The sequence below is a fragment of the Thunnus albacares genome, chromosome 10 (genome assembly GCF_914725855.1).
Source record: "Thunnus albacares chromosome 10, fThuAlb1.1, whole genome shotgun sequence".
NCBI classification, from domain to species: Eukaryota; Metazoa; Chordata; class Actinopteri; order Scombriformes; family Scombridae; genus Thunnus; species Thunnus albacares.
Window position 1 is genome coordinate 30,990,050 of NC_058115.1, and position 26,277 is coordinate 31,016,326.

Here is a 26,277-nt window from a genome sequence, read left to right on the forward strand (position 1 = left end):
GATGTCGCTTGGTGAGAGCGGAGAGTTAACATTAGGCCCTGCCCACATTTGTGGGAGGGTGTAATGGGAGGTTTGAGTAGAGTGTGTATATGTGTGTATGTGTGTGTGTGTGTGTGTGTGTGTGTATGTGTGGTGGTGGTGGTGGGGGAAGGGGAGGGGAGGGGAGGGGAGGGGGGGTCTGGGTCCTAACTGGGACATCCCACTGGAAATGTCTTCTGTGTGAAGTGGTGAAGCTGTTAGATTGTTGCAACCCTGCACACAGCTGACTTCTCTCCTGGTTTCCCTGCTCTGTAAAGTTGAAGGTAAGAGCTCTCACTCTGCACAGCATCTCCTGACTGTTTATCATGTGACTTTAGCGACGTGTAGAAAAAGACTTAAGATTTTACTCTTTTGTAACTGCAAGATTTGGTTTCTGAGGGCATTTAGGGGAAAGAAAGATCTAAGTTTTAAGAACTTATTTACTTATATACTAATTTGTATTTTAGTTTTTTTGTGGCAAAGTGCCATCAGGCCATAAAACTACACTTCTGTGTTTGCGTAAGAGTTTGCAGAAGTTGTACTTTTAAGCTCTAACATCAAGTCAGATTAGTTTTGTCAGTTGCAACAAATCTACACATTTATTTTTCTGTCAGTGTGACCAAAAGTAAACCAAGCCTCAAAGTCTCTTCTTTGCAAGGTTTTAACACATAAAGTTCAGCAGCTACTGTATTAAAATTCAACCCAGTGTTGAAAATCCATGCAAACAACTGCCTGCATGGTTGTCTGTGTTGATTTCTTAATTCCTCCACTGATTTCCACTATTTAAACTTTCTTTGAAACACACTTTAAACTGAGTGACACCTGATTTAAAAGTAGCTGCGACCTCAAACCTCAGTCAACAATCTCCCCTGTCATTACCGCTAAACAGCTGCGAGGAAAATCACTGCCTGCAGGTAAACAAGCTGTGATTATGAGAATTAATTCTCTGTGGAGGTATTGTGTGCCACATCGGCAATAGGAGGGGGAGGAGGAGGAGGAGGAGGAGAAAGAAGAGGAGGAGGAGGGCTTGTGGGTTAAGGCTTAGGGGAGGAGGGAGATGCAGAAACGCTGATATATGCTCTTTAATTTATGAACTTTTTGTGTTTTTATGTAATTTATATTTCAAAAAAGTCACTGTAAGAGTTTGGATGCAGAAATGTCTTTGTTTTTTTTTTTGAGGATTCTCAGTTTTGTAAATGCACTTCTGCAGAGTTTTTTCTGTGAAACACTCCTGCAAATAAAGTGACTGAAACAAACAGAGAGAGGGATGAAAGAAAGAAAGAAAGAAAGAAAAGAAGAGAGAGAGGAGGAGGTGTAGAAGTGGGGGAGGATGGGATTCCAACAAAGCCTGATGAGTGAAACGGGAACGTTTCTCAGACAAATATCTCTCCCCTCTGTAACTCTCCCCCCTCTCTGATTACTACCATGTAAAGGAATGCGGGTTGCCTTGGCGATCGGTTACCAGCTGTTTAAAACGCTCTGAGTGAGTTAGTTCAGATGCCTTCAAGTGTCACTCATGTTCACCCAAAGAGAGATGAGATGTGTAGAAAGAGACAAAAAAAAAATCTCGCGTACTGTTGGTGAACAATAGTCTGGAGCTGTTTGTCACGGTTTGCTCGAGGCTTTAGTTCAAATGAAGTGAAATCCAAGATATATCGTGTGGCAACTGACCCTCCCTCCCCTGTTTCGTCATGACAATACCCTCAAGCACAAAGCCAGCTTCATAAAGAAATGTTTTTTTCCAAGTTTGGTGTGGAAGAACTTGTTTGGCCTGCACAGAGCTCTGACCTCAACTCCATCCAACACCTTTGGCATCGGTGTCCAGGGCCTTATCATCCAACATCAGTGCTTGACCTCACTAAGGCTCTTGTGGCTGAATGGGAGGAAATCTCTGCAGACAGGGTGCAAAACTGGGTGGAAACCAGAAGAGCAGAAGCTGTTATAGCAGCATATCAATGCCCATGGTGGCAGAATCACATGCTTCACATATAAGTGTTTTGATTTTGATGTCTGAAAACTTTTCAATCTCCACTAGAGTTTGAAATAAAGTTGTGTTTCCACAGACGTTCAGTGCAACGCAGATTCCTCCTTTCTGTCTTTCTTTTGAGTCTAAAAGAAGTTCTTGTTTTTCCGTGTTTGTCACACCTGTCGAGGATCTTTCCCAGCTGTCTGTGGAAAGACTGCAGGACAATGTGTCCGCATTAGTATGAGCGAGGTAGAGACAGAGTGTCTCTGGCTGGTTAATTGTTGAGGTGGCAGGTCTGGACCGAAGTGGGTGGAGGAGGAGGAGGAGGAGGAGGAGGAGGAGGTGGAGGTGGAGGAAGGGATACTGGGAAATATCAGGCCAGCTTGGCAAATCTCTAGAAAGGCTCTAATCCCCTTGACAGGAAGGACTGCTGTCTGGGCTCGACGTGGAGAAGAAAACCCGGAGTTTAGTGTCAGCGAGAGAAAGAAAGAGAAAGACAGAGATTATACCAAACAGACAAGAGAGAAAAGAGGAGAAATACCAAGAGAAATGAAGGTATAGAAAGTAAGGAAAGAGACTAAGAGTATATAAGAAGAGAGAGTCAAGACAGTAAATGGGAAAGATTACGTGTGAAGTAAGAGAGGATTGGAAAAACACAAGTGTGACTCAGTCCTACTCAAGTGGAAAAATCTTAGTGACTTCAAATTTCTGTCTGAACTCTTCAGTTACTGTTTTACTCAGAGAAAGTGAAGTGACTGATTCACTTATTCAGGTTGAAGATGTGTTTCCATTCGGTCTCTTAACACTTCCTATCAATCAGGCATCGTTAGCGGGACAAGTGATGCCCTTTGCTACTTTCTGCTCCATTAACTTTCTGTGGGTGGAGATCGAGACTCACGCTGACTCAACAGTTCATCTTCAATTGATTACAGACTTCCTGTGTTGCAGGAAGAAATGAGCAGACAGTATTAAGATCAGACAATGTAGATGCTTTCTTGAGCTGCTGGTTAAATCAGTGTTATCGGTGATTAAAGTGCAGCTAAACCTACATTTTCTATGAAGCTTGAACTATTGCCATTAGGAAGACATAATAGCAAAATTGCCAAAATTATTTTTACATAGATTCCTGCTGGCTGGCTGCCATACTGACCACATAGAGTCAATGTCTCCTGACCTCATAGAGTTTACATACAACAGAAAGAGTGATACTGATCACTGGAGATGACAAATGTACTTTAACCATAAATCTGCACCCAAGAGACTTTGACTGATAACATCTAAAAAGCAAATTACTTTTATTGAATCTTGATCTGTCCAAGGAGGAAAAAGAGGAGAGCAACATCAAAATGATAGCCACAAAGACAGAGAAGAGCAAGGATGAAAGAAAAATGTGATCAAAGCCAAATGAAAGACAGCAAATCATAATTTTCTGCTGCGATTCACTGAAAAAGACTCAAGAGAGTCTGAAATCAATCATAATGACACGTCTAGTGACTGCACAACAACACAGCGTTGTAGTAGAGACAATGACCCTTTACAATATATTTTGGCTTCAAACCACAGTGGAGACCTCAGACAGAGAAGACTTGAAAAGACAACAACAATGTGGAGGGAAACTGTTCTGTGGAAAGCCAGAACCTGGGGACTTGTCCTACTGGAAGGGGAAGGGGGGAGGGGAGAAGAGGTCAGGTGACGAGGACCTCAGGTTACACAGATGCTGACTTTTCTCCTCCATTCTTATCCACTCTCCTCTTCTTGTTTGTGCTCTTTGTGCACAGTGTTTCCTGAGTGATAGGGACGACTGTTGGTGTCTCTGAAAATTAGCCTTTGTCCAGCTAACTTGAGGGGATTTCCCCCCCTCCTCCTCCCGTGCTTTCGAGAGAGGAAATGACTTTGTCAGGTGTCATGTTGCGGGTCGAGTAGAAGGAGGTAGTTTGGTTTGAAGGAGTTTGATATTCAAACATCAAAGCAGTGAAACCTTTCATCGATGTGGAGCTCACATTCCCTGGAAACTACGTCAGCTAAAGTCAAAGTTTGTTGTAGCAGAGCTTAACTTAGCTATTGAGTCCTGTTTCTCTAATAGTAAACTGATATTTGGCCAGTTTTTTTGCATTCCAGCAATCATTTTCATTGTGCTCAGCATCTTTTGGGCAGGTTTCCTAAATTGTCATCTGCACCTACAAACTTTTCACAAGGAAAAATGACAACAGATCAGATTTCAAAGATTTGATCCAGACTGTTTGCTGTTAGATTCATTTTAAAGGATAGAAATGGTGTTACTGTATGTTCTTGTTCTCATCAATGAAGTCTATGAAAAGACCAAAAGGTGTTATATCATGGCTCCTCGCCAAAGAACTGCATATTAAAACATGATAAAAAAGCCATACTGCCAAAGCAACACATCACTCATCGGTGTCTCACAGTGAGATGACCAAAGATCTCACCACGTTCCTCTCACAATTATCAATTTGCTACAAAATTGCACAGTTGTAAAGAGGCATCCAGTGGCCTTAAGTTTCTTTCAGTAATCTCAGTAATAATAGCAAAACATCAAGAAATCACAGTGAAGCAGAATTGATCAGAACGATACAGATTAGTGTTAAAAAGTGAAATTTGGAGCAGCAGAGTAGACATCACTCTTACATTTACACCTTTTCCATGCAGCCTTAATTTGTTTGAACAGACCAAATCCAAGGGCCATTAAATGATAATTTACCATCGGTCACTCGGGGATTTATTGACAACAGTTTACGTTTTTTTGACAGTGTTTTTACTCAGTGAACACAAATGGCTTAGCGAGGCTTTACTGCCGGACTCTCTTGACAGGGTTTACAACACCTGTTTGACCTGTTTGCATCAGTCCCTCATAAAGACCAAATGGTGGAAGCCAAGAATCTTCTTCCTCATGTAGGAATTTCCACATCTGGAATGATTTTCCAGAAATGTCTGCTGTTTGGAGGGGGCAGTGAAGAAGCTGTTGAAGACACGGAGACATGACGTCCAACTGTCACCTCTTGTTATGACATAATACTCAACCAGCATCAGCTCTGAGACAAGTGATACTGGAGTTGAAAAGTGATCTTCATCTCCTTCTTGATGGCTTCTTGGAATTTCAATCTTTCTTTCTGTCATGAAAAACGGAGACAGTAGAGGAATTGCTGGAATGTTTTTTTTTATTGGATTTTGGATTCAAACATTCAGCTTTTCTTTGCCAGGAAACAAACTGTTAAATCTTCATATTTTACAGCTGTAACATGAGCCCATAAATCTGCATTTTTGACGGTATTTCATTAACTTCGATCTTCCTTCTTCATAACAGTCCCCAGTCTACAGAACTCAATACAGACAGAGGAAATCACTGTTGGTTCTCGGAGCCTTTATAGCATACTTGCTTCTTCACAGTCCTTTGCACGCCAGTGTTGTTTGTCGGCACTGTTTTTCTGGCAGACAAACTGCTACAGGTTGTTTTTTTCCAGGTTTCCAAACCCGCCTGTTATGTCACAGAGGAGAAGAAGAAGAAAGAATTCCTCTAAATCTGTTCCCCTTTAAAGAGCGACGGAAAAAAAGGAGACAGGCCCAGAGAGGGGGACAGGAAAAAAGAGAGAGATATTAGAGAGAAAGTGAGGGAGATATCTGTATTTGCGGCAGGTTGTTTTCCTCCGTAGAGAGTTTACACTTGCTTACCTAACTAACCTCCCAAATTAAATACATTTGAGGGGAAAAAGAGCCCCTTTATGAGCCTGAAGTTTCCCCTTTAGCCTCGACCCTGTTTGATTATGAGAGCAGCTTTCCAAATAAAATAATTTGTTTTGCTGTTACGTCGTTCATTCCGGCCTCCGCCTTCCTGAACCCGAGCCGAATGACTCTCTGACCAAATAGGAATATGTTAAAGCAGACATACGACGGGAACACTGTGTCCCTCCAAATCAAACACCTTTTGGAGATGAGACCTTTTTTTTTTTTTTATTTTCCTCTCCTTGCGATCTCATTTAGCTCTGCTTGCTCTCCGTCAGACACGCTACTTATAAGTGTGTCAGAAGTTCTTTTTATGAAATTTCCCGTCAGGCAGAACACCTTTTTTTAGCTCAGCTCTTTGAAAGGTACAGAGAAGTTTCCTTGTGCGCAGGTTATTTGGAGACGTCACTGTCTGCGTCCTCTGCCAGAGTTTCTGTATTTTTCCACGTCCAAGCCCGCTCATGACTTCTTGGCCCGACATCTCTGGAGCTTCACAAACAGTGGTCACCATTGTAAAAGTCCTGATGCTGAATTAAGCACTGAAGAGTTTGAAATTCCCTCTGACAGGACAAAAAAAACAATGCAACAGCCAGCATCTTTTATTCTCTTCAATCAGAGGTTATTCACAGGAGATTTCCAGTACAACCACAGTATTCATCCATTTGTCTTGCTCACTGCAGAAGCAACAGCTAAGGGACAGAGGAGAATCTCTTGTTTTCTCAGCCTATCTGGGATTCAAAGGGGCTTTTTTTTTACAGTCATGGTCTTGTTTTCTCCAGCATCAAAGGAACAGGCTCCCACATCTATACATCAAAACAGGAATGCAGATCCAAGATATGATTTACTGGATTATTATCAGCCTGTTAACACATAAAAAAGTAGGAAGCATTTTAACCCTAACCCTAACTGACTCTAACCCCTAACCCTAACTAACCCAAAGATAAAGTAAAAGTAGCTTAAAATGGAACAAATTAGCATCTCAAAACTCAAACCTCAAAAAAGTATTTTTACTAAGAAGTCAAAAATCACAAGATAATATTTTGTTATCCCACAAAAATTAAATAGAGGTAAAAAAACTACACATATGTCGTGACAAAAAAAAATCTTGCCTCAAGGTCCATTTAGTAGCTGTTCCAGAGCTTTCTACCATATCAAACAGTACTCATCAACTAATTGAGATGCTCAGTTACTAACGAATTGTAGATGTTCAAACTTTCCATGATTCTGAGGACTTAAAAGTTTAGGTTGAAAGTTCAGTCTTGACAAAACAATCTCACCTCGAGGTCCATTTAGCAGATGTTCTGGAGCTTTCAGCAGTATCACACAGTACACACTCGTATCCTCTCTGACCTTTTGAATGCAGCTGCTGTGCTGTCGCTGAATGGTGTGAAAAGAATGCAAAACTGACCTCGTTTCAACCTTCAGAGGACACAAGAAGTTTTCTCTAAACAATGCTAAATCTCAAAAGCCTGGATGATAAACTAACGTAGTACAAATTGTAGATACTTACAGGATTTGTGTAAATTATGAGAATTCTTTTGCTTTAAATCAGTTGTATAATGTAAGAAAATGTCAGCATTGCAGTTAGTTTTGAAGTGTATCACTGTTGGAGTCTCTCCAGTCACGCTCTGAGGGTTTTATCTGATGATAAAACTTGTACAAACTCGCTGCAAGAATGAATGATACAACTTGATTACACCAAATTTCCAACATGTCAGTCAATTATGAACTATTTTGAGAGTAACAACGGAGGAAAAATGTGCCTACAGGCAAACAATCAATAAAACTCTGTAGTCAAGAAAGTAGACAGAAAGCTCGTGTGTTGCTTGGGGGTTTGTCAAACAACTCACGCAATAACGTCAACACCCTCCGACTCGGGTCGTCTGTATGCAAACTTTACCCTTTTCGCTGCATCTGTCCAAACATGTAGCCCTTTTCAGACGCTTTGTACCGAGAGGCCCTCCTGCATTTTTCAGGACAACTAGCAGCCAACTGAACAAAGTGTTCCTCCACCCCCTTAAGATATCAAGTCTCAAGGCGATGTTTTTGAGAGCAAAGGTATTCATCTCCTTGTCCTAACTGATAATTGCAGCAATTTCCAAAGGTCAACTTTCCAAAAGAAGATTGGATTATTTTCTTATTAATATATCATTGGTTTGAACCTGTTGCCTTCTTATCGGAGGTCCAGGAATTCAAACTATTCCAAGCTCTGTTTTGTAAATTGTATTATCCCCCGCTGATCCCCTGCAGCGTTCAGTATATTGCACAAACCGTGTCAGCTCACTTCAGCCTTATTGGCCTGCATGAGGAATTTCATAGCAACACTTCAAAAACAGATACAGACACACAGGAGATATAGCCTGTTGTTTTGGGGTTGTTGAGGCCAATTCTAGTTCTTTCTGATATCCAGCCAAAACAAATGCAAACAATGATATAAAAAGGAAATGGAGTGAATGAAATAACAGTGAGAATTTTTGATCTTTGCAGGCAGCCTCACCAGACACTTGAACTAACCCCTATATACGTCCTTTGATGTCAGAGATTATTTCTGGATGTCTGCGTGAAACAGCTGACTCTATGGGGGTTCAGAGGGAGATAACTAATACAGAAAGAGAGAGAAAGACCAAGCAATGTAATGCTCCATTACCAAACAAAAGAACCCTTATTTAGTCCTTCAGATGAGACATGATCAAGGGAGATGGAAGCAGAGAATTACGTATCGAGTCCCCAACAATGGATGCTCAGACAGTTAGATGGAGAAGAGAGGAAGACAGATAGACAGATAGGGAACTCTCATCTCACAGCAGCCACATTTTATCTCAAAGGAAATCTATACCTGTCTGTGTATGGAAAAGTCATATTTTCCAACTGGTTTGATGAAAAAGAGCTTGTTGTAGCACGTGGACTCGAAACAGACGATGAAATTATGACCAAAGACCCATTCTTCTTCTTACATAACCCCCACAAAATCACAAAAAAAAAATAGACAAAGTAGATTAAAGAGGATTTTATTTGTATTAATAAAATAGTCTACAGCCATGTAGTGCTAAAAAGCTGGGCTGTAAGCTAATGATAGCTTGCTAACATGATCACAGTGGTTATGCTAAGATGTTGATGATTAGCAGCTATAATGATTACAATGTTCACTGTCTCAGTTTAGCATGTTAGCATGCTAACCTTTGCTAACTAGTGTTAAACACAAAGTACAGCTAAGGCACTAAAGTCATTACTAATGATCCAGGAGATATTTCAGTTTTGACCAAAATGGTGGAACGACCTGAGAGCAACGCTGCTAGCATGGCTAAAAATACAAATAAAAATCTTTCATAAGAACCCAACCAGACGTATTACCCAATTTATGCTTATTTCATATATATATATATTGGAAAAAAGAAACAAGTAATTAAAGTATGGAAATGCCAAAAATATGTTGGTAGGAGGTAGAGAGTGTTGTGATTACATAGTTTGTCCACCAGAGGGCAATGACGAGTTTATTTTTCAACTATAAAACTTCCAACTCAGAACATATTTTGGTCACGGTTCTTTCATAACAATTATTAACTTTAAGAACACACACAGAGCGAGTTGCAGACCAGCGTGAGCTTCAATGCAAGTCCATCAAAATTAAAACATGTCGTACAACTCATCTCCAGTAGCAACCGGCTTTAGTCGGCTCAAAAATAGAAGATGGCCGACAGTGTTTGGTGAATAAACCATGGCGTAACTTCTTTCATAAACAAATTGATCCTTAACAAAAACGTATTTTTATGTTAAAAACAAAAATACATATTGATTTAAAAACAACAACCTCATAAACATTGCTAGTCCAGTATCAGGTGGCCTCTATTTCATAGTAATCTTGTTGCCATTTTCTCCCATTAAATGAAAAATCCAGGATATGTACGAACATTACTGTAATTACTGACATGGACAAAGTAAATGCACATGGAGGCTTATTCTTATTTATAAATCTGATATTACAAGCCTTTTGGTGGATGCTTTTATCCAAATCACCTCCTATTATCATTAAGTATCATAGAAGTGGCAGCAGTGGGGAGTTGAACCTCTAACCCCGGCAGAGTTAATGCCTTGCTCCACCAATCCAGCTACACATAACACCCACATCAGGGTCAGATTCTTACATATTTGTCTTCGGTTTACAAATGTAAATATGTGTTTAGAGATTTACTGTAACAGACCAAATGGAAAGCGCAGTAATTCTCCAATCAACAGGTACGGTGGAAAAATAGAAGGAGTGAAAGTATGATGCCTCGGGTCATGGAAAAAACGCTGCACGGAGCTGTTTACATGCCTGTTTCCATCCAAACGACAGGAAGATACACTCGCCAGGCCTCGTGTTTCTGTCTGAAGCCTAATTTAGTGCAATCAGCTTCTGTGCATGTCGACAGCAGCTCTCAGATTTTAGCGCTCCTGACTGATGAAATCATTCATTCAGCAGACAAAATAATGTTCTGGGTGTTTTTTTTTTTTCTTTTTCAACAAAACCACAAACAGCTTCAACCAATTTCAACACGACCTGCCAGTAAACAAAGCAGACACTGAGGGTTTTGTTTTGGGGAATTGGAGAGCTTCCATTAGTCAGTAGTGAGAGTGGTGTTGCGTGTTGCATTCAGATGCCTCTGTTATCTTCACAACGCCTGCAGGGCTTCATGACGTGAGAAGAGTTGGTTATTGTTTAGACTTTAGATGTTTCTGATTCTAATTCTGATTTTATTTGAGTGGAATCAGCCCGAGCAGGCGCTGCAGACATGAATTAAAATAGGAAAATAAACTAAAACATGGTTTAAGTGAGAGCCAGCTTTATTTTCAGCAGTTCCAGGCCTCCATAATTGGTCATTTGCATGCAAAATTGTACTGCACGCAATTTGAAAGTGTAAAGTCGTGGTATTTATACACAGATTGAAGAGAACAGCCTGAGAAAAACCTGTATCGGTGTCTGTCCTCTTCATTTCTGCTCACACTATCAGGAACGTGTCTCTTTAAGGGGAGAAACAATCATAAAAAAAAAACAATATTACTGGATTTGAATGTTTGGGGATGTTTGCGTGACTATGAAAAGAAAATCTAAATGAAAGAGAAGTTATCTCACCTGTCTCTTTGTTTGTTTCCACAGACTTTGAAGATGAGGGTGTGGATCATCTTCCTTCTGTGCCTGGCTGGCCACGCCATGGCTGCTCCCGTAAGTATACTTTACGTGTGTGTGTGTGTGTGTGTGTGTGTGTGTGGTCTGCCTTTGTCTTCTTCTTTACAGGCATGTTCCTCTCTGTGTGTGTGCTTTCCTGAGTGTGTGTCTCCTCCTTTCACCTTTCCTGTGTGATTATGTTTTATCGTGACAGTTACCATGTGTGCCTTTGTCTGTGCGTGTGTGTGTGAGTTCCTGTGTATATATATCTACTTGTGGGTGTGTGTGCATGTTCACATAGCACGTCTGTGAAGATGTTTGTTTTCCTAAATCAAATTGCTCCCCTGAGTGTAGGTTTGGCTGTGTCTTCATGTGTATAAAGACTCAAGCTGTGTGTGTGTATGTGTGTGTGTATGAGATCTTTTTCTGACTTCCTTCTGTCCAGCGCTTTCCTGTGACCATCCAAGTGTGTGTTGATATGTTCGTACAAGTTATAAAAATTTAATGTGTGTGTGTGTGTGTGTGTGTGTGTGTCTCAGACTGAGGAGGATGTCATCGTGGAAGAGTCAGTAACTGAGGAGTCAGTGACTGAGGAGCCAGGAACTGAGGAGCCAGTTGTTGAGGTCAGTCCAGATGTTCATCCTGTTTTTACCTGCCAAAATGTACTTGAAAAGTCTTTAAAAAGCCTGAAAACATTTTGACATTACACCAACTTGAGACCCTAAATAGCTGATGAAAGACTTAAAGGTCAATTGAGTAGCTGTTCTGGAGCTTTCTGTAATATCACATGAGCTGCATTAGCGGGTGGATTCGGCCCAGTCGCCATAGAAATGTAATGTTTATTCTATCTGAGCACTTTCAGGACGTCTCGTCCATGTTTGCCAACCTCAATTAACAACCAAATAAACTGCAAACAGGTCTTTGATAAAGAACAGACACAAATATTAACGTCATATTTTTATAATAAACCAGTTCTAATTAGAGAAGGATCACCAGACGTGTCTTGTTTTTTTGTCACTCTTTCAACATGGTGGCTTGTCTTTTGTCATAGTGGGTTTTTTTCCACCCCTTGTTTATCTCCCAAATATTTCCTGTAGCCGTCCTCCAGGAGCAGAATCTGAACTACTTTTTATATTGTGGTGCAAAACATGTGCAGTATTCAAAGGATAACTCTGGCTTAGGCCATCATTTTTTTATCAGTGTGGTTAATATTTTACTTACCAAGTTAATTGCTTGGAATATGGGAACATGGTTAGTCACAAAGGCAAATAATACAATTACTACCCAAACAAAGTGGTTGGATAATCTGAATAAAGTTTCAACCAGTCTGATTGCTTGTGTTTCTTTCTGTAATGATGTCACCTCATTCCCAGATCTCAGCTGTTACTTTGATGCGTGCAGTGTTATAATAACTGATAGAAACGACGGGCCAAAACTATGAAAATACTGTAAGACACAGATTGTTATAAACTGAACGTATCCTTTTAAGCTCCGTGGAGCTCTCCAAAGTTTATATATCAGGGATTTCTTTGGGAAACTCGGCCCAAATTCTTTCGCTCTCATCTGAGTTTGATTTGGCGTCTGTGATGTGTTTCCTGAGCCACGCAGCTGCTCTGAGAGATTATCCGATCTGGGACGGAGCTCTGGGGTTTCAGCGCCGCAGCCAAAGAGGTTTGGTGGTATTTGTTCATGTGACGGTGGTTTCTTCTCATGTGAGCGCTCACAGCTCAATGACCCACATTGATTTCATGGATTTCTGAAAGAATCGATCCGTCGAGTAATCTTGGAGAAAACTGCAGAAAGTGCAACTGTGGAACAAACATGCTACAGACATGAATTACTGCATGTTTGTTGCACTAAATGAATGAAAACAGAGGAGAGTATGTTTGATATGTTTAAACAGTGGTTCCTAAACTTTTTGGCTTGTAGATGCTTGTAAAACTCAAAATAATCAATGTCTACTGAGAAGACATTACAAGAGTTTGGAGCAGTTTAATAGAAGACTTTTTTTTTTTTTTTAACAACCTGATTACCTCTCAGATTTTTGTTGGTTGGGAACCACTGAGTCAAAATAATCTGAACATTTCACACCTGTATAAGAACAAGATGTTCTGGTTTGCAGCAGACTTGGAAGTCCCTGATTTCAGACTTTTCCACTTTCCTTGGACTTGAATGAAGCAGAGCAGTCACATCTAAAAAAAAAAAACAAAAAAAAAAGGATCATCTACTAATGGCTGAACTCCCAGGTTTGGATCATTATCAAAATCTAATCAATCTGTTCACCAAAATCCACCCAAATCCATTTGTTACCTCTGAGACTTTTGATTAATCTTTCCATCAAACAGAAAGGGATGAAAACATGAAATCCTTCCAGCTGCTTTCCAGCTTTCATGCTTTTTGCCATTTTAGGAAAAACAAAAGACCAGTGATGGAAGAAGAACTCAGATCCTTTACTTAAGTAAATGTACCAATATATCAGTGTAAAAATACTCCATTACAAGTAAAAGTGCTGCATGAAAAATCATACTTAAATAAAAGTACATAAGTATTATGAGCTTGATGTAGTTAAAGTATTGCAATAAAAGTAGTGGTTTGGTCCCTCTCACTGATATATTATTATATATGACATCATTAGATTATTAATACTGAAGCATCAGTGTTAGAGCAGCATGTTACTGTTGTAGCTGCTGGAGGTGGAGCTAGTTTACACTACTTTATATACAGGTAGCTAGTTTAGTCCAGTGGTTCCCAACCTAGGGGTCGGGCCCCTCCAAAGGGTCAGCAGATAAATCTGAGGGGTCATGAGATGATTAATGGGAGAGGAAAGAAGACTTTATCTCTAATCTTTGATTTTTGCTGAAATATTGGATCATTTATTGAAATGAAAGCATGTGAGAAGTTTAGAGGGAAAAATCACTATTTGGTGGAGCTGTTAACAACTCATAGACATGTGAAATGTGACCCCGACTACACACTGCTTTTTGTAAGACGTCAAAAGCCAAAAAGGTTGGAAACCACTGGTTTCATCTTTAACAATGTGTTGTATTTTAAAAGCTTGTTATATTATCCATTGTGTCAAATCTTCATCTGAAAAGTAATTAAAGCTGTCAAATAAATGTAGTGGAGTAGAAAGTACAATATTTCCCTCTGAAATGTAGCAGAGTGGAAGTTTAACGTAGCATCACATGGAAATACTCAGGTACCTGAAAATTGTACTTAAATACAGTAGTTGAGTAAATGTGCTCATTACTTTCCACCACTGAAAAAGACCCGTTGGAAAGACCACCAAAAATCACCAGAAATATCCCCGTACCAAAACGCTGGAGCGAGGCTTCATGTGAACGTTTTATCGTTTCCTGCTCCAGAGGTCCAGCGGGACCAGAGATCCCACAGCTGTTAATTTTAGCCACTGGTTCGGCCAGCCAGCCGGTCAGGAAGCCATTACGTTTTTTCATAGCTTCACCACATGTGGATCCAGCTGCTTGTTATTGTTGGATATTATGGTCTCGCTGCTCCCAGACTCTGTTTGGCCTTCAGGGAGGAACCTTCTTTAGTGGTGACGTTTAAATTTTTTTTAGGAAAACCAAGGATATTTAAGCGGTTTTTGGTTTAAGTGGACATCATGCAGAAATAGACCCGTGCACGGAAGTCATCTGCTTAACCAAAGTCAGAAAGTGCTTTAAAAGAAAGTTCAGAAATATTGACTGAGGTCTTGCTAAAAGGCTCTTTGACAGTTACAGATTTCTCTTTCCACACCCAGATGACATTAAAATCCTCTGCGTGTGACTCAAGGGGTTTAATCTGCTTACAGTCTGACCTCTGACCTCTCGTTTTCCCCAGGAGACCGAGGTGGGAGCCAACCCAGTGCAGATTGAGATCGGAGAGTTTGACGAAGCCATCGAGGTTGTTGAAGATGTTGCTGCTGAGAGTAAGTTCACACAAGCTTATTTAGGATGACGTTGACATACATTAATTCCTTCAAATCCATAATATGAACCAGGAAATTTGTCCCTAAATCTGTGGCAAGTCCCCACAATGTTAATGTGTTTATATTTTTAAAAAATAGTCCAATATCTTGCTCTACAGTATTTTATATAATATTTATAGTTTGTTTTGTTTTTTCATCATATTTATTCTCTTTGTCATGTGTTCTTTTGCCGATTTTATGTGAAAGACTTCTATTCTGTTCTATTTAAGCCCTGCATGATTAATTCAAGTACACACATATGTGCTTCCTGCAAGTCATTTCCTCTTCACACAACACTTAAGCATGCACATATGCAACCATGTTACATGTTTTAAAAGAACAAATAACTAACTAAAAATAAAACAATGACTAAAGCAGAAGGGAAAGTTACTCATTATACCTACAACACCAACACAAGTATAAATAAAGTCCAGTTATGTTGCATCTAAACAAACAAAAAACTAAATATAATATATAAACTTTGCTCCAAAATGTATTTTCTGTTTCCTTAAATGTTACAGATGAAATTAAATGATACTACTACTACTAATAATAATAAACTTTATTTATATAGCACTTTAGTGCTTTACAATAAAAGGAGAACATAGAATAAACACACAAAAAAGATTAAAACTAAATGAAACGCCATAAAATAATACATTGATTTTTAAAAAGTGGGTTTTTAAAAGTGATTTAAAATCAGAGTTTGCAGCTCTGATCCTCTCGGGCTGCAAACTCAGAACCTCAAACTGCAAAGACTCATCTCTGTGTCTTAATCTGGACGTTTAAACAACAATAAAAGACTATGAAACTGTGTAGAAATCTGTATTTGTTAGCTAATTTATACGTAGTCTGGGAAATTGTAAAGGCGTAAATATAAATGTTGCTTCCAAAATGAAGTAAAATTGTCAAAAACGTCAATACTTAAATAGAAATTCCTGAAAAAGTATGTCCATTACGTCACCCCACAGTACAGATGTATACATGCATACACACATACACACGTGGCACACACACACACACACACACACATATGGATAAAAACAGCTGATTTCATTCGCTGCGTCTCACTCCTGCAGCCTGCAGCTACAGCAAATCTAGGTTGTGATGTACTGCAGGGTTCGGTGACGCCTAAGTCTGGCAAACAAACATCCGTAATAACAGACTCCCTCATTCTGTGAGGAGACGGCTGTAATTACATGTTCCACCCTGCGTGCTTTAAGGAGCAGCTCAGCCCAGTAACCAGCCAGCCGCAGGCAGCACCAGCAGCAGCAGCAGCAGCAGCAGCAGGAAAACATATTGCACACGGCTGCAGTCAGACTAATGGACTGGATGAGACATTTTGTTCTGCCTGAGCAGTGCAGTAAAACATACACAACTCCTTTATTTCAGTTATACGTAGCAAATACTGCAATGGAAAACTACTCTATTGCAAATAAATGTGTTTAAAGTTATTAATCGGTTCATCCAAATTGGAAAAAAACAAAATAAAAACGTATTTCTCACTTAATATTTGGAGGTATATCTGATTTCTCCCTTCACCTCAGTGCATTTTCATTTATTGTACCATTTACTGTTACTCTGTTTAACTCAGAGAACTCGTTGTAAACTGTTTTCATGAAAACTACTTTTTAAAGGACACGCTCACGATCTTTTAAGCCGTTTATCTGAAGTTAATATGAGGCTTCAACCGTCCAAATTAATTAAATCAAGCAGATATCTTCCAGTCTGTTTACATTCCCTCAATTTTCACCTCAACAGGGAAACAGAAAAGGGGAATTTTATACTTAAAAGTCTGTTCCTATGGTCTCATATTAGCTTCACATAAACTTTAACCATCACTTATACTGAAGGTGCATTATGAAGGGATCTTTTGATGGTTAGTAGGAAAGATAAAAGTGAGCAAAACCTGTTTAATATAAATTATATCAACTTTAAAAACTGTGAACCCAACAGTCTCTATGAACTGATGACACTTTTTATTGGAATTATTAAGAAAATGTTGTTTCGTCACTTTTATTTCTATTAAAGTAAAAGTAAACAAGTATTAACAAACACTCTGATGCATTAATGTGCACCTGGTACATCTTTAATACATGTTAATGTATCAGTAGAATTTAAAAAAAGAAAGGTTATGAGCTTATATCATGTTAAATTACTATAACAACATTAAAAGCTGCAGTAAGATAAAAGAAAATAAGGTGTGAATACGTCCAAAATGATACAGATGCCAGTTACTGAGAGTCTTTTACCATTTTGGGTATCTGTATCTGTAGTTGCATCCTTCACCTCTAACAGAACGATTATTTACCCACATGTAAGCAACACAAATCATATTATTGGACCCAAATGACCACTTTAGTGTGCTTTGAGGTTTTAATTTAGTTGAAATATAGCTTAAAATTCAATTCATTTGCATTTTATTACCAGAAATGTCTGTTCTGTACAGTGATTTTATTATGAGTTTGACTTAAAGTGCAGAAATGTGTGTGTGACTGCTCAGTTTGTGTCTTCAGTTTTAATAACTGAATGTTCCCTTCTGCCGTTCTTCATGAGGCAGCATTTTCAGGGCTGTAATTTTCTTTATGACCTAACAGTGGTCAAATTCACACACAAGCTCTTTAATGGCAATTTTCTTATTAATACAGTCATTTCGTCATTTTCCTCATTAAGCCACTCACATATGAATGAATTCACTTGAGTTTTCTTTTGGCATAAACGTCGGCCCTAAAGGACTGGAAAATACCTGAGACATGATGTCTGTGTACGGGACTCGCGCCGTTATTACAGAGAGACTATAACTCTTTTCTTCTTCAGATCCCTGCCTGAGCCACCACTGCAAGAAGGGCAAAGTGTGCGAGGTTGATGACAGCAACACCCCCATGTGTGTGTGCCAGGACCCCTCCACCTGCCCCGCTGCTGACGGAGAGTTCGAGCATGTGAGTTCAAAAACAATCAGCCCAACATTTTTTTTAAACGTGTGTTGAAACTGTAGATTTGCATTTAAGCAGAGAATTTCAACTCAGCACCAAAGAATCATATCATATCGGGCTGTTAGTTAGCACCAGATTTCAAAAGCTACTGACAGATTTCAATGACATTTGGTGAGAAATAAGGTCATGAACCAAAGAAATAATTAGATTTTGGGACAAATAGAGTGACCACTTGGCTATTTATAAAATACTTCAGGTTTTCACACAACTTATCTATTCATGTTGGTCACACTAATTTGAACATTTTCCAAAACTACAAAATGGTTTTTGAGGCAAAAGTGTTTCAATTCCTGAAAAACAATGTTTAAGTGATACAGAAAATGTTTTTGTGAAGTTTAGTAAAGAGGAGAAACTTTTCTTCTTCTTCTTCTTCCTCTAATTTAGTCTTAATTGTATTCACAACCCTGTCTCCTAGAGAATTACATTTATATACTAATAATAAGAGCAAATATGTTTTCTATGAAGTATAATTATGAGGAAACGTTAATTAATACATCTGCTAACTTGCAAAATGTTCATACTGAACATATTTGCAAAGCATTTACTGAGAATATACTGCATTTCTTTTTTTCCTACAATACCTACTCATAGCAACTAAAAATTATTTAAGAATTTAAAAACTTTATTTCATATTAAAAGAGTACATTGCACTCCTATAACATAGTTTTAAAAAAAATCAATGCAGCAGAGCCAGAGATATTGCTTCTTCTTCGTTGTCATAACCTGGTGTCTACACTACCCACAATGCAACTCGGCTGTTATGCCAGTAGCAGTTAATGTAGCCTGATGTTCTTACATACTACTGTAGCACCCAAGAACACAAAAATAGTATTTACAGTAAAGTATTTACACCTACAATCATCCTCAAAACATATTTGACCTTTAAATACACTGTGAATTAACTGTTACATGAACTTAAATAATGTTAAAATATATACAGCATGTGATTACAACAGAAACAATTTACCAAATATCAATATGTGTTGTCTTTTTTTTGTTTTGCAGGTTTGCGGCACCGACAACAAGACCTACGACACCTCTTGCCACTTCTTCGCCACCAAGTGCACCCTGGAGGGAACCAAGAAGGGCCACAAGCTGCACCTGGACTACATTGGATCCTGCAAATGTGAGTTCTCACAAACCTTTTCCAGAAAACCTCCGCCCGACTGCTGAAAGACTGAATAAACAGTTACTGTTATCCACGTAAACAGGATCACTTCCAAATCTGTTACGGCTCCATTTCTAATTCCACTGGCCCTGACTCAACACCTCGAAATATTTTAGATCGTATCAGAAAATTATGTACAAGGTGGGATGTAGATTTGGAGGAAAATCTGTCCTCGATCTTGAAGCTAATCTAACCACTTTTCCTGGAATTTTATCTCATTATCTTTAGTTTATAAATTTCGTTGTTCTCTCTTTCTCTTCTCCTTTATGTTTTGATATTGTGTGGTTTCTTCTGTTTATCTGTTTCTCATCTTGATGTAGTGGCATGTTCACTATCCCTTATTTTTAGCTTCTTTCATCCGTATGATAAGCTAAGAAGCTCAGCTAAGCTCTCTCAGCGTGCCGTTAGCGTTCGGTGCGATTGACGGGGCGGGTTGGGCTGTCATGTCCGCCCTGCAGGCTGCGGCTCAGCGGCGGGAAGATCCGTTCAGACACGCAGGTTGCAATTCTTCCAGTGTTCAAACTGAACATGACACACACGCTCGCTGTGTGCGGTGATGAGTCAGGGCTTAAGGGTTCAAATGGAGATCAAGGTGGAGTTCGGTACACTCAAATAAAACAGGATTTGGGGGATATTTGAGGATGAAATGAACTGTTGTTTCACAGGCTTCAAATTTGCTGTAAGTGACTCCAGAGAGGAACAACTGAACTGAAATTAAACTTAAATCTACTTTAAGGTGCACACTTATTTGTTCAAAAAATTGTAATTAGGTTAAAGTTCTTAAATTGGCAGAGTTAATGGCTAGTACATGTGAATCATGAGTTAAAGTGCTTGTGTTGATGCTGACGGTGTCGTCTCTCTGCAGTAATTGAGCCCTGCATGGACAGCGAGCTGAGCGAGTTCCCCCTGCGTATGAGGGACTGGCTGAAGAACGTTCTGGTGACTCTGTACGAGCGCGACGAGAACAACAACCTGCTGAATGAGAAGCAGAAGCTCAGGGTGAGTCATCCTCTTCGTAAGATGGATTTACACTTGTGAGGTGTTCCGATGGTCTCACTGTAGACTGTTCTAGTGCAAGAAATGACTTAATGTTCTTTCAGCGTGTTGGGTGATGTACCTGTTTGGTGTTCTGCGAGAAACCCGAACATTTCAGCTACTCAGACAGTCATAAGAATTGAGAAGAATGTGGAATATATGACTCATGTAAACAAAAACTGCAGCTCTCCTCGGCTTTATGGAGCTTTATTGCGAGTTTCAGCTCATTGTTTATCTGTCCGGCCGCAACTTTACTGTTTTGGTTCACTCTCAGCAGTTCACTCATACCGTCGTTTTCAGAGACAAAGCTCTTAAAAGCCACTATACACTACCTGCTCAGCACCAAACAGACACAGTTAGCTGTAGACTAGCTGGTGAACATAGTGGAGCATTTAGCGGTTAAAGAGCCAGATATTTCCCTCAGGAGTTGGTAGAGAACAAAAACAGAGCTAAAAGAGACAGAATATTGGACTTATATTCACCTGCTGCCCCCTGGTGGCCACAAAGTCAGTAATTGCAGGTTAAAGTCAGAACGACTCAGGTTAAATCAAAACTGTGCTCAGTGCTGCCACTGGTGGCCGGAAGCCATATTGTTTTAATACTTAACAGTACGTAAGAGCAAAGATGCTGCAATAAAATCATGTGTAAGTGTTTTTTTTTTAGTCTTCATGACTCAGCATTTCAAATCTACTTTTCTTCTTTTATGTGACGTATTTACTGCTGTAACATAATGTTGAAGGTGGATAAATGTAAAATCATATAAAACCAGAAGAAGAACAAAAGCATTTTATATTCTGCAGCAGCAACACGTCATCCAATTAAAAAGCACAATCTAATATACACATGTAAAATACAGTGAGCAGGCATCATATAGTTGTAAAAGAGTTATATAAAGTAAAACGTACAGATATCAAAATCCTGTTTATCAAAGCTGAAATTTAGACACCAAAGTTTGCTTCCAAGTTGTTCTACAAGAAATATTTGTTCACTTGTTTAGACTCAGTTCAGTGTGGAGCCAGGCTTGTTTAATGCTTGAAGTGACTGATGAGCAGCATAATCCAAACTGTTTGAGAATGCAACTCATTTGGACTGAGAAGTTATGGATGCTTTATACAGCTCCACATCACACTGGTTTAACACATTAAGAACAATTTACAAGCTATTAGGCTGATTCAGTACAGCAATGCTTTGACACAACCAGTGTATCTGACATCAAACTGCTGCGTAAGAGCTCATGGATGATGTTTCAGTGACACTAGATGTGTCCACTCACAGATCTGTATGACTCTCTATAAATATGTTGTGATGTAGGTTTTTGGGGTTGATTTCTCGTGATGTGGTTTGTGTCCGTCCGATCTTTCAGGTGAAGAAGATCTTCGAGAACGAGAAGAGGCTGCAGGCTGGCGAGCACTCTCTGGACCTGCTGGCCCATGACTTCGAGAAGAACTACAACATGTACATCTTCCCCGTCCACTGGCAGTTCGGTCAGCTCGACCAGCACCCCGTTGATGGGTACGTACAAAAAAAGGAAGAAAAAAAACACTTTGACACAGCAAATAATAAAAGTCTGTGCTGAAGATAAAAAAAGTCAGAAAGTAAAACATCATTCACTCAGTTATTCGGGTTCCACAGTAATCTCAGACGTGGCAGAGTCAGCACATGTAAGATCTTGAAAACCAAAATATCTCCGGTGCCCAGGCCGGCGGTTGAGCTTCTGGCAGACTGGGAGCCGATTGGTTTCCAGTGCGGATCGTCCGTTTTCTGATCTCAAACACCACACGAACCGAAGGATCCAACAGTTTTCACCAGCTGCTCTTCCCTTTATATAAGATGATGATGTGGCTGCTAGACTCTAAATGCACCAACCACATCCCACATTCCTTCCCTGGCGATAATGTCCGAATTTCCCAGCGGTCTAACAGATGGCAAATGTGATAGTATAAGAATGAAAGAGAAGGAGTTTTAAAATGACATCTGATTGATAAATTATCTACTTGAAGCAGACAGGACATGAGTGAGGATGATTTTCTGATGATGATACAACCCTTGAATTTCATAAATACTGTATGCTGCCATAGTGCAATTTGAATTTCTACAAAAAGCATTGCCTCATAGTTAAGCTGTCGTCATTAAAGGAGATTTGTTAAAGTTGGTGAGCCTGCGTGAGACAGATTTAAAAAAGAACAGTCCGGATGGATGCAGAAGAGGTCGATATGCTGAATTTTAGTCCATAATATGCATAAAAACATTTCCCATAATGCAACTCGGTAGCGTTTGTCATTAAGCCGCATTCACGTCATGTTGGCGGAATGGGAAAAATGAGAGCTGGTCCCGTGGTAACGAGTTTGTTTATGTTAAATGACAACGTAGCCTTAATCGGCCATATTTCTGGCTGTTTTTTGGGCAAATTTTGTGTAAATATCAGGTTTCATTATCAGGCATTTTTCAGCCATTTTGGCACCTGTTTTGTTGGATGTGTCTCTACCAAGTGGGAGATATTGTAGCCATGAGAAATTCCTGATATCTCTGATGAGATGTGAACGGCTTTTTCTCCACTCGGCTGCTCATGATTACAATGTGACATGAACATGGTGTTAGACTCACACTACCCAGGACATGGATATGAGTTTTTTTCAACTTCTTTTAGTCTTTTTAGTCTCTTTACACTTATTATGAATGCCTACATTTCAATCATAGAGAAGAATTGAGCCTTTGCTTGAGTAATGTCTAACCGGATTCTCCTGTCTTTGTACCAACAGCTACCTGACCCACACAGAGCTCGCCCCCCTGCGCGCTCCTCTCGTTCCCATGGAGCACTGCACCACTCGCTTCTTCGAGGAGTGCGATGCTGACTCCGACAAATACATCGCCCTGGAGGAGTGGGCCGCCTGCTTCGGCATCAAGGAGCGTAAGTATCGACTGTGCACAAACTGAGGAGGACGAGCACGAAACAGCAAATATATTATTGACTTATAAACCTTCCTGTTAATGAATATATCAGGAAAAATAAATTGTAGCATCACAAACATGACAGCAGAGATGTACTTTTAAGCAAATACCATTAAAACAGTAAGTGATGTACTGAAAGTACCAAACATATTTATAGTGAGATACTGAGATAAGTCTGTCATGTCTGGATATTTACAGCAGCTCTAGTGTTTTTTTTTTAATAAATTATAATTTAGTTAGTCTATAAAATATCAGAAAAAGGTGAAAAATTTCCCACAGTTGGTTGTTTTGTCCAACCAAAAGTCCAAAAACTGAAATATATTCAATTAACTATAATATAAAACAGTGAAAAGCAGCAAATATGAGAAGCTGGGACTGGAGGATATTCACTATTTTGCTTGATAAATGACTTAAATTGTAAATAAATGATCATAATTCATTTATTGCTAATCGACTAATTGTTTCAGCACTAATATGAATCATTATGAGTAAATATCATTAGTTGGAATCAAAGAACAAGATTACAAATTATGTTTTATTAGTTAAATCTAGTCATTTAGCCCTGAAACATTTTTACTCTACTTATTTTGTCAGTTTTTTTTAATTTTTTTTTTAAAGTTTAATTTTGTTTTAAAATGAAAACAGTTTTAGACCATATCTTGGCCAAACATGGACATTCTTACAAAATCACAAATATATATTGTGGAAAATATCATATTTTTTGTTTGTACATACTTAAATATTCACTCCAGTAACTCATCTGCTTTTTAACAATCTGGAAAAGTCAGCTGTCAAATATTTATTATTAAATAAAATGAGATATACTGTGTATTAGAACATAATTTCAAAACATTTCGGTCCAAACATAGTTATGACTTCTGCACTTATTTTTTTCACACTCTAACTTAAATTAGTTTTCTGTTTTTATAATATTATTCCCACATTGTTCAACGTGCTGACGGGTGTTTTTTGTGTGTTTGTGTGTTTGCAGAGGACATCGACAAAGACCTCATCGTCTAAGCTCCTCTTACCAGCAGCAGTATGACAACTCCTAGTCGCTACTAACGGGACAAGGTGCTGATCCCTAAGTTAAAAAAAAAACAAATCACAGTAACGGTGCTAATTGCAAATTATTTTTTATTTTGTTTTTTTTTAATAATGACCTTTTTTTCTGCCTATACCACTAAAAAAAAAAAAGAAGAAGATTACAAAAGAGCAATGTGCACAGTGTGTACTAACCATCACGAAATGTGTTCATGCAACTTTTCAATTCTCTTGTTTGTTGAACAAAACACCCAGTTAAGAAAACTAAAGACCTCTGATGTAAATGTATGTTGTTGACAATATTATATATATGTTGTGAATTGTTCAGGGCTTTAATTCGAGATCAATTTGAACATTATCTTGAGGAGACAAAAACTGTAAAGTCAAAAATAAAGTTTCTAAATAAATGTTCCCTCTGCTTGCTTTCTACAAAAAAACTATTTAGTTTTTGCACTCTTCTGGTGGTGGATTGATTTTGTGTCATTTTTGTTTATTTTTTGATCTTTTGACTACTGCTATTGCTACTGCTATTAGAGTTGTTCATTTTTATTTTCCATACAAGAGTCCACGTCCCGGACGAGGACACAGGTGTACTGATATTTGAAACAATAAAAGAGGATATATTGTTTGGACGTTTAATGAGGGGAAAATCTCGCAGGCTGAGAGTTTTTCTCACACTTAACATGTTTCTACTGACACTGAGAGCACGACCGAACTCTTTCCATGAATAAAAGACTATGAAAAGATCTGGAAATCTCTGCATGCATTCATATCTTTGCAAATTTCCCCACTGGGGGACTAATAAAGGATGATCTTATCTTATCTGCGTTTCTTTCTCCTCTGCTAAAGAATTTCTATTGAGATAATCTGACGAGAGTCACAAGGAGGCCGGTTTGTTTACTAGGAAGATTTGACCACATGAGAAATCTTTTTCATAAGAAGCTTAACCTTCCATCTCATCCTCGGTGGTCACTTCTCATCTATTATGTGTCTCTGAATGCAGCCTTTGTGCGGCAGAAATGCTTTTAAAATCCTCTCTTGTGAGTTTAGTTTGAGACACCAAAATAGGCTTTTTACAAGCTTCTGAAACAGCCTCTTCTGCTTTTTCCTGCAGCACACGTTTACTTTTCTAGCAGTTTTTTTTTTTTTTTTTTTTTTAAACCATGATCCATCTACTGAGACTGTGGTTTTGTATCTGTTTACTGTTTTGATCTGGAATTTATTCTGCTTTTATACACTTATTGCTCAAGATAAGAGAGTCAGCCAAGTGCTGAGGCAGATGTTGCATGCCTGCAAAATCCTGCACGGCCTTGCCTTTATTATTTATTCCACCCTGTCAGTAGAGGAATTATCACCTGTTTATGAAAGCTTTTAAATTCTTTAGGGCAAGTCAATGCAAAGGTAGAATTAGTTGTCATCCTCTTCATATTAAATAGTCCTGGGAATGAAATTGTGTTCCTGTGCTACAGTGTACGCAGCAAGAACAGATCCATTAAAAAGAAAATAAAGTGCAAGTAGCAGTGAGTAAAGTGCAACGGATGAAAAGTGCTGTCACACTTAATGAAATCTATAAAAATGTTCCAATGGGTAAAAAATGTACATTAAATAATAATAATGCTTGCATTAGTAAAAAATGTATGTTGTATGATAACAGAGTTGGTCATATGAGGGTTTAAAATAATCTGCATTGACCAAATTATATTATATCCATTAAATTTGGATTTAATTACATTAAAATTACAGATTTTGAATGATGTGAGGCGTCCATGTTTGCTGGGTTTTTAGGCACTTTCATATTAATATATCCATAAGTCAGATATATCAGAGCTTACAGAAAAATCCCAGTTTCTCAGTCATAATTGACATGAACACTATTTACAAGTTGGAAAATCGTAATTACGGTAACTTCAATATGACATGAAAACAGCATAACTCTTCACCTTGCAGCAGCAGTGATGTGGAAGTGTACTCCAGGGTGTGTTAGTACATGGTGATATCACTTTTGGGTGTGGTCACAGGTGCAACAGATGTCAAACTTTCACCAAAGAAAGCAGTGAAACATCGCTTTTATAGTCCAGTATTAAGTTACTCTTTAAAACTCTGCAAAACCACAGGGGTGTTTTCAGTATTTCTGATTACACAGCTGCTCGAGTTGAAGTTGGGCGGAGGTCACCGGACTCCTTAAATCTAAAAGCATAACATTTACAACAAAAACTAAACAAACAAACAAAAAAAAAAGGACAGCTGTGCAAATGAGAG

At 38.8% G+C, this 26,277-nt stretch overlaps 1 protein-coding gene across 1 annotated transcript; it reads left to right on the forward strand.

Annotated features, from left to right (window-relative positions):
• The first annotated feature begins 195 nt into the window (after positions 1-195).
• On the forward strand, positions 196-24,840 carry sparc (secreted protein, acidic, cysteine-rich (osteonectin)). Its single transcript, XM_044363677.1, has 10 exons — positions 196-302; positions 10,854-10,919; positions 11,402-11,485; positions 14,703-14,790; positions 17,647-17,768; positions 18,828-18,948; positions 19,856-19,989; positions 21,389-21,537; positions 22,785-22,933; positions 23,966-24,840. The coding sequence occupies exons 2-10, from the start codon at positions 10,863-10,865 to the stop codon at positions 23,992-23,994; spliced, it is 933 nt and encodes a 310-aa protein (XP_044219612.1). The 5' UTR covers positions 196-302; positions 10,854-10,862; the 3' UTR covers positions 23,995-24,840.
• Positions 24,841-26,277: the final 1,437 nt, after the last annotated feature.